General features: G+C 38.0%; 1 protein-coding gene across 1 annotated transcript; it reads left to right on the forward strand.

Moving 5' to 3' along the window:
* The first annotated feature begins 1,014 nt into the window (after positions 1-1,014).
* Positions 1,015-1,543, forward strand: LOC100455253 (large ribosomal subunit protein uL15-like). The gene has a single exon (XM_054556367.2). The coding sequence runs from the start codon at positions 1,031-1,033 to the stop codon at positions 1,541-1,543; it is 513 nt and encodes a 170-aa protein (XP_054412342.1). The 5' UTR covers positions 1,015-1,030.
* Positions 1,544-11,202: the final 9,659 nt, after the last annotated feature.

The following is an 11,202-nucleotide window of genomic DNA, read 5'->3' on the forward strand; positions in this document are numbered from 1 at the left end:
TCAGGAGGCTGAAGCAGGAGAATTGCTTGAAACCGGGGACAGAGGTTGCAGTGAGCTGAGATCATGCCAGTGCACTCCAGCCTGGGTGACAGTGCAAGACTCTGTCTCAAAACAAACAAAGCAAACAAACAAACAAACAAAAAAACTACATATGCATTTACCTTTTGATTCAGCCACCCCACTTCTAATGATACACCTCTAACACTACAGAAATTCATGTACATGAATTTATCTATACATGTTGTTGTATGTTTCTTCAAACCCATAGAATGAACAATACCAAGACTGAACCCTAAGGTAAACTATGGACTCTGGATGATTATGTTGTGTCAATGTAGATTAATCAGTTATAACAATTGTACCACCTTGGTGGGGGATGTTGATAATGAGGGAGGCTATACATGTGTGGGAGTAGGAAGTATAGGGGAAATCTTAGTACCTTCCTTTTAGCTTTGCTGTGAACCTAAAAATACTCTAAAATTAATAAGTTAAGTGATAAAATATATGCATATGTGAAAAAATATGTCTTCATTAAATAGCTTAGAAAGTCCATAATGGAACTTGGCATATGTTTTATCCAATATACTGTCTTTTAACCTTGCTATAATTTTGAAAGCCAATAGATTGTTTTCTTAGGAGGAAAAACTGTAGATAGGGTTTCACTTTAAAGTCCACTGGTGTATCTTGTATTTGGAATTCAAAAGATATTCAAAGAATCAACACTTAGAGTAACCACACTGTAGGGTTCCTTGGAAATCAAAAACTCACTACATTTACATACCGTAATTTAAGAAGGACTTTTTCTGGTAATAACTTAATCTGTTTCCCAAGCCTCTGTGAGTAAATTTGGCTTCATATTTAAAAATGAGGTGGAATATACCCAGGTCTTGTCAATCTAGTCATAATTATGGTATAGAGGACATGCACGAATCAAAACCCTCACCCCTAAGCCAACACTTGGACACTTCGCTCTCTCTTTCTGTAGCTCTGATTTAAGACTCATATGCTCTTTTTCATCTGGGCTGCCAACATGCCATCCAGACTGAGGAAGACCCGGAAACTTCGGGGCCACATGAGCCACGGCCACGGCTGCATAGGCAAGCACTGGAAGCACCCCGGCGGCCGCGGTAATGCTGGTGGTCTCCATCACCACCGGATCAACTTCGACAAATACCACCCAGGCTACTTTGGGAAAGTTGGTATGAAGCATTACCACTTAAAGAGGAACCAGAGCTTCTGCCCAACTGTCAACTTTGACAAATTGTGGACTTTGATCAGTGAACAGACACGGGTGAATGCTGCTAAAAACAAGACTGGGGCTGCTCCCATTGTTGATGTGGTGCGATCGGGCTACTACAAAGTTCTGGGAAAGGGAAAGCTCCCAAAGCAGCCTGTCATCGTGAAGGCCAAATTCTTCAGCAGAAGAGCTGAGGAGAAGATTAAGAGTGTTGGGGGGGCCTGTGTCCTGGTGGCTTTAAGCCACATGGAGGGAGTTTCATTAAATGCTAACTACTTTAAAAAAAAAAAAAGACTCATATGCTGATCAATCATAGAACCTCAAACAAACATTTAGATATGCTTTTTTTTTATCAGTTTTATACTTATTTTTCTGTTTTATCTGAAGTTATAAATGGCTTGCCTAAATTCCCTCTTCATTTTTCATATAAAAATTAGCTACATTTCTAAAACTGAATAAATAATTCAGCATGGTAATGCCAATTCCTCAATAAAATACGGGCAAACTGAATCCAGCAGCACATCAAACAGCTTATCCACCATGATCAAGTCAGCTTCATCCCCGGGATGCAAGGCTGGTTCAATATATGCAAATCAATAAACACAATCCATCATATAAACAGAACCAATGCTGAAAACCACATGATTATTTCAATAGATGCAGAAAAGGCCTTTGACATAATTCAATAGCCCTTCATACTAAAACTCTCAATAAACTAGGTATTGATGGAACATATCTCAGAATAATAAGAGTTATTTATGACAAACCCACAGCCAATATCATACTGCATGGGCAAAAGCTGGAAGCATTCCCTTTGAAAACCGGCACAAGACAAGGATGCTGTCTCTCACCATTCCTATTCAACATAGTACTGGAAGTTCTGGCTAGGGCAGTCAGGCAACAGAAATAAATAAATGGTATTCAATTAGGAAGAGAGGAAGTCAAATTGTCTTTGTTTGCAGATGACATGATTGTATATTTAGAAAACCCCATCGTCTCAGACCCAAATCTCCTTAAGCTGATAAGCAACTTCAGCAAAGTCTCAGGATACAAAATCAAGTGCAAAATCACAACCATTCCTGTATACAAATAACAGACAAACAGAGAGCCAAATCATGAGTGAACTCCCATTCACAATCGCTACTAAGAAAATAAAATACCTAGGAATACAACTTACAAGGGATGTGAAGGACCTCTTCAAGGAGAAATACAAACCACTGCTCAATTAAATAAAAGAGGACACAAATAAATGGATGAAAATTCCATGCTAATGGATAGGAAGAATCGATATTGTGAAAATGGCCATACTGCCCAAGGTAATTTATAGATTCCATGCCATCCCCATCAAGCTACCAATGACTTTCTTCATAGAATTGGAAAAAACTACTTTAAAGTTCAGATGGAACCAAAAAAGCACCCGCATAGCCAAGACAATCTTAAGCAAAAGGAACAAAGCTGGGGGCATCATGCTACCTGACTTCAAACTATACTACAGCATGGTACTGATACCAAAACAGATATATAGACCAAAGGAAAAGAACAGAGGCCTCAGAAATAACACCACACATCTACAACCATCTGATCTTTGACAAACCTGACAAAAACAAAAAATGGGGAAAGGATTCCCTATTTAGTAAATGGTACTGGGAAAACTGGCTAGCCATATGCAGAAAGCTGAAACTGGATCCCTTCCTTACACCTTATACAAAAATTGATTCAAGATGGATTAAAGACTTAAATGTAAGATCTAAAGCCATAAAAACCTTAGAATAAAACCTAGGCAATACCATTCAGGACATAGGCATGGGCAAAGACTTCATGACTAAAACACCAAAAACAATGGCAACAAAAGCCAAAATTGACAAATGGGATCTAATTAAACTAAAGAGCTTCTGCACAGCAAAAGAAACTACCAACAGAGTGAACAGGCAACCTACAGAATGGGAGAAAATTTTTGCAATGTATCCATCTGACAAAGGGCTAATATCCAGAATCTACAAAGAACTTAAACAAATTTACAAGAAAAAAAAAATAACCCCATCAAAAAGTGGGCAAAGGATACAAACAGACACTTCTCAAAAGAAGACATTTATGCAGCCAACAGACACATGAAAAAATGCTCATCATCACTGGTCATCAGAGAAATGCAAATAAAAACCACAATGAAATACCATCTCATGCCAGTTAGAATGGTGATCATTAAAAAGTCAGGAAACAACAGATGCTGGAAAGGATGTGGACAAACAGGGATGCTTTTACACTGTTGGTGGGAGTGTAAATTAGTTCAACCATTGTGGAAGACTGTGTGGTGGTTCCTCAGAGATCTAGAACTAGAAATACCATTTGACCCCGCAATCCCATTACTGGGTATATAGCCAAAGGATTATAAATCATGCTGCTATAAAGACACATGCACACATATGTTTACTGCAGCACTATTCACAATAGCAAAGACTTGGAACCAACCCAAATGTCCATCAATGATAGACTGGATTAAGAAAATATGGCACATGTACACAATGGAATACTATGCAGCCATGAAAAAGGATGAGTTCATGTCCCTTGCAGGGACATGGATTAAGATACACCATGGAATACTTTTTTATGCAACCATAAAAAAGGATGAGTTCATGTCCTTTGCAGGGAGATGGATTAAGCTGGAAACCATCATTCTCAGCAAACTATCACAAGGACAGAAAACCAAACACTGCATGTTCTCACTCATAAGTGGGAATTGAACAATGAGAACACTTGGACACAGGGCGGAGAACATCACATACTGGGGCCTGTCGGCGGGTAGGGGGGATCGGGGAGGGATAGCATTAGGAGAAATACCTAATGTAAATGACAAGTTGATGGGTGCAGCAAACCAACATAGCACACGTATACCTATGTAATAAACTTGTACATTGTGCACATGTACCCTAGTACTTAAATATAATAAGAAAAATAATACAAATAAATAAAAGAGAGAATTAATATAAGTGTGTATGTTCTTACTAATAAAGATTTTTTAAAAAATTGACACAATTATTTTCTGTAAACATAAAACTCAGGTAGCAGTAACTATTTTTCACAAAATAATCTGACAAAATTATTCTTATGAACAAGAATTGTGGGTGCCAAGATGTCCTACAGGAAGCATCTCCTGTGCGCTGAAAAGAGCTAATGATACTGAATCCACAGGCCGATCATCTGAGAAAACACATTGGGATTCATCAAGGCAGCAGGGGAAGACAGAGTGCAGATAGAAATGAGGCTGGACCCCAGCCTGTCCAGGCTCAGGGTAAAGCCAGGAGAACCTCTCCAACACCAGAAAGGGTGAGTGGGTGAGTAAGAGTGCCTGGGAGATTCACACTTTCCACAGGGACCTGTGCTAGACTGAGCATGAGAAAATCACTGCACTTCTAGACTGAGGCAGGAAGATGCGAGATATTTTTTGGTGGCAACTCTCGAGTCCAAGGGGACCTCTATAAGCCCTGGGTCCTGGAGCCAACCGGCATGGTTGCCTGGGAACGGTAGGATTGCTCCAACCCACCTTGTCAGAGAGGACTTGGCTCCAGCAGTCCCGCCTAGGCCCAAATTTGGCCTGCCATGTTGCCCACCCTCACCATGGGTAGCCAGGTGAGCAACATCTGCTAGAGCCTCCAGCCCAGCAGTCTTATTTCGTGTGTACTCAGCTGGAGGGTGCAGCCTCCTGATCTTCTGAGAAACACCCTGACGGCTGGGCAAGTGACTGCACCCCAACTGCTCCCCACCCTCCAAGCCACGGATAGCCAGGAGGGCAATATTTGCTACAACTTCCCACCCAGAGGCCCACTCAACCAGGGGACACAGCTTCCATTTGGGCCAGTCCTGATTCTGTGGGATCTCAGCTGATGGACACAGCCTTCTGTTGTCCCAGGAAGCATCTGGACTACAGGGTGAACATCCCCACCCACCCCTGACACTGGTAGCCAAAGAAGCCATGCCTGCTAGACTTTCTGGCTCAGAGGTCCTACTTCTGCCTAAATTTGCTGAGGAATGCAGCCTCCTGTTGCCATGGAAACACATGAATGGTACGATGGGCAACCCTACCCATGCCCACCTCCTGTAGCCAGAAGGGCCACACCCACTAGAGCTTCCAATCCAGTGTCCCCACTTCCACTTGAACTCTGTGGACAGGTGCAATCCCATGTTTTCCCAGGAAGCACACAAACATCAGATTAGGGTTGACTTCTTAAGGATATGGTTTATCTGCCAACTGTGGCCCCTGCCTGAGGGAGACCTGTGGACCAGAACGCTCAACAAAAGAAACACGAGCATGGAGAGAGTAATTGGAGGGGGCTCCTCCAAGACTCAGGAGATGACTAGAACCAAAGCCAGTCAACTGAATACATGTTATAACATAATCAAACTGCCAAGGGTATCAAAGAAGAAAAAAGCAAAAAAAAAAAAAAAAAAAAAAAAAAGAAGAAGAAAAATCCATCCGCAGGACAGAAACTTCAAATATTAAAGGATAATCAGCCCACACAAATAAGAAAGAATCAGCAGAAGAACTCTGCTGATTCAACTCAAATACCCAGAGTGCCTTATTTTATCCAGACAACCACATTAGTTCCCCAGCAAAGTTTCTTAACCAGGCTGAAATAACAGAAATAGAATTCAGAATATGGATAGCAATGAAGATCATCGAGATTCATGAGAACATTGAAACACAATTCAAGGAAGCTAAAAACCACAGTAAAACAACACAGGAGCTGATAGATGAAATAATCATTATAAAAAAGAATCAAAATGAGCTGATCAAGTTGAAATTCATACTACAAGAATTGCATAATGCAAATCACAAATATTAACAGCAAAATAGAACAAGCTGAGAAAAGAATCTCAGAGCTTGAAAACTGGCTCCTGAATTAATCTAGTCAGACAAAAATAAAGAAAAATGAATTAAAAAGAACAAACAAAAAGTCCCCTGGAAATATGGGATTGTGTAAAGAGACCAAATCTATGACCCATTGGCATCCCTAAAACAGACAGGGAGAAAGCAGACAACCTGGAAGACATGTTTCAGGATATTGTCCATGAAAACTTCCTTGACCTCGCTGGAGAGGCCAACATTTAAATTCAGTAAATGCAGAGGACCCCTGTGAAATAATACACAAAAAAAGACCATTCCCAATACACATAATAATCAGATTCTCCAAGTTCAAAATGAAATTTAAAAATGTTAAAGGCAGCTAGAGGTAAGGGACAGGTCACCTACAAAGGGATCCCCATCAGACTAACAGTGGCCCTTTCAGTAGAAACCCTGCAAGCCACAAGAGACTGGGGCCTATATTCAACATTCTTAAAGAAAAGAATTTCCAACTGAAAATTTAATGTCCAGCCAAACTAAGCTTATAAGTGAAGGAGAAATAAACATCCTTTTCAGACAAGCTAATGCTAAGGGAATTTATTACCACCAGACCTGCCTAAATGAGGTCCTGAAAGGAGCACTAAATATGGAAAGAAAAGAGCATTACCAACCATACAAAACATACTTAAGTACACAGAGTATAGATAATAATATAAAGCAACCACACGAACCAGTCTTTATAATAACCAGTTAACAACATGATGACAGGATCAAATCTGCACCTATCAATACTAACCTTGAATGTAAATGGCTAAATGCCCCAAGTAAAGGGCACAGAGTGGCAAGTGAGATAAAGAACAAGACCCAATGGTATGCTGTCTACAAAAGACCCATCTCACATGCAATGACATCCATAAGCTCAAAATAAAGTAATGGAGAAAAATCTACCAAGCAAATGAAAGACAAAAGCAGGTGTTGAAATCCTAATTTTAGACAAAGTAGAATTTAAACCAACAAAGATAAAAAGAGATAAATAAGGACATTATATCATGGTAAAAGATTCAATTCAACAAGAATACATATCTATGCTAAATCTATATGCATCAAAAAGAGGAGCACCCAGATTCATGGAGCAAGTTCTTAGAGACTTACAAAGAGACTTAGATTCCCAAACAATAAAAGTGGGAGACTTCAATGCACCACTGACACTGTTAGACAGATTATTGAGGCAGAAAATTAACAGATATTCAGGACCTGAACCAACACCTGATGACATGCATCTAACAGTCATCTATAGAACTCTCCAGCTAAAAACAATGGAATTGACATTCTTCTCATTGCCACATGGCACATACAGCAAAAATGACCACATAATTAGACAAAACAATCCTTAGCAAATTCGAAACAGCTGAAATCATACCAACCATATTCTTGGAACACAGTGAAATGAAAATAGAAATGACTACTCAGAAAATCATTTAAAACAATACAATCACATGGAAATTAAACAACCTGATCTTGGATGACTTTTGGGCAAACAATGAAATTAAGGCAGAAATCAAGAAATTACTTGAAACTAATGGAAACATAGGTACAATATGCCAGCATCTCTAGGACACAGCTAAGGCAATGTTAAGAGAGAAATTTACAGCACTAAGCATCAAAAATGTAGAAAGGTCTCAAATTAACAACCTAACATCACAAGTAGAAGAACTAGAAAAGGAAGTACAAACCAACCTCAAAGCTATCAGAAGATAAGAAACAACTGAAATCAGAGGTGAACTGAAGGAAACTGAGATAAGAAAAACTATACAAAAGATCAACAAATCCAGGAGCTGGCTATGTGAAAAAATTAGTAAGATAGATTGCTAACTAGACAGATAAAAAAGAGAATATTCAAATAAACACAATTGTAAATGACAAATGGGATGTTGCCACTGAACCCACAGAAATACAAAAAGAAAAAACATCAGAGACTGCTATGAACACTTCCGTGCAGGCAATCTAGAAAACCTAAAATATATGAATACATTCCTGAAACATACAACCTCCTAAGTCTGAAAGAGGAAGAAATTGGATTTGTGAACAAATAACGAATTCTATAATTGAATCAGTAATGAAAATCCTACCAAGCAAACATCACCCAGGACCAGATGGATTCACAGCTGAATTTTACCAGATGTATAAAGAAAAGCTAGTGCCATAGCTACTGAAAATATTATAAAAATTGAGCAGAGACTTCTCCTCAACTCATTCTATGAGGCCAGCCTCATCCTGACACCAAAATCTGACAGAGACACAAGAAAAAAAGAAAACTTCAGACAAATACTATTGGTGAACACAGACGCAAATATTATCAAAAAAAAAAAATACTGGCAAACTAAATCCAGCAACACCTCAAAAACTAATCCACCATGATGAAGTAAGTAGGGTTTATTCCTGGAATGCAAGTTTGGTTCAACATATGCAAATCAATAAATGTGATTCATCACACAAACAGAACTAAAAACAAAAACCACATAATTAATCGATGCAGAAAAGGCTGTTGATAAAATTCAACATCCTTTCATGTTAAAAACCTTCAAAAAACTAGACATTGAAGGAAAAATCTTCAAAATAATAAGAGCCATCTATGACAAATCCACAGCCAACATCATGCTGAATGTATGAAAGCTAGAAACATTTCCCTTGGAAACCAGCACAAAACCTATTAAGCATAATATTGGAAGTCTCGGACAGAGCAATCAAGCAAGAGAAAGAGAAAGAATTCAAAGGGATCCAAATAGGAAGAGAGGAAGTCAAATTATCCCTGTCTGCAGGGGTCATGATTCTATATCTAGAAAACCCCATAGTCTCAGCCCAATAGTCCCTTGATCTGATAAAAAACCTCAGGAAATCAAGGTACAAAATCAAGGTACAAAAATCAGTAGCATTCCTACACACCAACAACATCCAAACTGAGAGCCAAATTAGGAATGCAATCCCATTCACAATTTCTGCACACACTCAAAAACACTTGGAAATACAGCTAACCGTGGCGGTGAAAGAGCTCTAAAACAAGAATTACAAAACACTGCACAAAGAAATCAGAAATGACACAAACAAATGGAAAAATATTCCATGCTCATGGATAGTAACAATCAATATTGTCTAAATGGCCATGCTGGCCAAAGGAATTTACAGATTGAATGCTATTCCTACCAAACAACCAATGGCATTCTTCACAGAGTTAGAAAAAAACTATTTAAAAATTCATATGGAACCAAAATGAGCCCAAATAGTAAGGGCAATTCTAAGCAAAAAGAACAAAGCTAGAGGTAGTATGTTACCTGACTTCAAACTATATTACAGGGCTACAGTAACCAAAAATGTATGGTACTGGTACAAAATGAACACATGGATTAATGCAACAGAATAGAGAGTCCAGAAATAATGCTGCACACCTACAACTGTACAATCTTCCACAAAATTTACAAAAATAAGCAATGGAGAAAGGACTCCCCATTCAATAAATGGTCCTGGGGTAAATGACTAGCCATAGGCAGAAGACCAAAACCAGAGCTCTACCTTATCCCATGTACAAAAATCACCTCAAAGTGGATTAAAAGACTTATATCTAAAAATTGAACCATAAATCTGGAAGATAACCTATGAAATACCATGCTAGACATAGGACTTGGCAAAGATTTCATGATGAGGACATCCAAAACAATTGCAACAAAACCAAAAATTGACAAACGAGACCTAATTAAACTGAAGAGCTGCTGCACAGCAAAAGAAACTATCAACGGAGTAAATAAACAACCTACAGAATGGGAGAAAATATTTGCAAACTATGCATTCCCCAAAGGTCTAATATTCAGAATCTTTAAGAAACTTAAAAACAAATTTACAAGCAGAAAGCCAACAATCCCTTTTAGAAGTGGGTAAAGGGCATGAAAAGATACTTTTCAAAGGAAGACACACAAACAATGAACAAGCATATAAAAAACTGTTTGGAGTTACTAATCATTAGAGAAATGCAAATCAAAACCACAGTGGGATACTATCTGACACCAGTCAAAATGGTTATTAATAAAAAGTCAAAATATGACAGATGCTGATGAGAAAAAGAGATGATTATATACTGCTAGTGGGAATATAAATTACTTCAGTGATTTTGAAAAGCAGTGCGGTGGTTCCTTAAATAACTTAAAACAGAATTACCATTTGAGCCAGCAATCCTATTATTGGATATATAACCAAAGGAATATAAATTGTTCTACTGTAAGACACATGCATACCTATGTTCATAGCAGCACTATTCACAATAGCAAAGACATGGAATCAACCTAAATGCCCATCAGTGGTAGACTTGATAAAGAAAATTGGGTACATATACACCATGAAATGCTACGCTGCCATAAAAAGGAATGAGATTATGTCCTCTCAGCAACATGGATGGAGACAGAGGCCATTATCCTAAGCAAACTAATGCAGGGACAGAAAACCAAATACCACATGTTTTCACTTATAAGTGGGAGCTAAACAGTGAAAACACATGGACACTACGAGGGGAACAACAGATATAGGGGCCTACTTGAGAGTGGAGAATAGGATTCAGGAGAGGATCAGAAAAAATACCTATTGGGTACTAGGCTTATTACCCAGGTGATGAAATTATCCTTATGCCAAACCCCCACAATGCGCAATTCACCTGTATAACAAACCTGCTCATGATTCTCTTAACCTAAAATAAAAGTTAAAAGAGGATATAATAATATTTACTATCTTAGTCATTGAAAAAAACATTATTTTATTTTTAACCTTACATTAAAATAATAAAAATTAATAATTTGAATATAAAATAATAAAATACATTATTTTATTTTAGGTACTGACTCATACTGATTTTTGCTTCTGCTATTCTGTATAAAATATTTAAATATTTATAGTTTTGATTCAATTTATTTGTCTTATCTAAATTCTAAGGCATTTTTTGCTCTTCTTTTATATTTTCTGTACTGTTGTGTTTTATGTCAGTTAATTATTGTTGAATAATAAGCCACCCTAAAACTTAGTGGCTTCTAATAATAAGAAGTTATTATTTCACTCATATCAATGTTGATTGGATGGTTTTACAGATTGA

This window comes from Pongo abelii, chromosome 4 (genome assembly GCF_028885655.2).
Source record: "Pongo abelii isolate AG06213 chromosome 4, NHGRI_mPonAbe1-v2.0_pri, whole genome shotgun sequence".
Lineage (NCBI taxonomy): Eukaryota > Metazoa > Chordata > Mammalia > Primates > Hominidae > Pongo > Pongo abelii.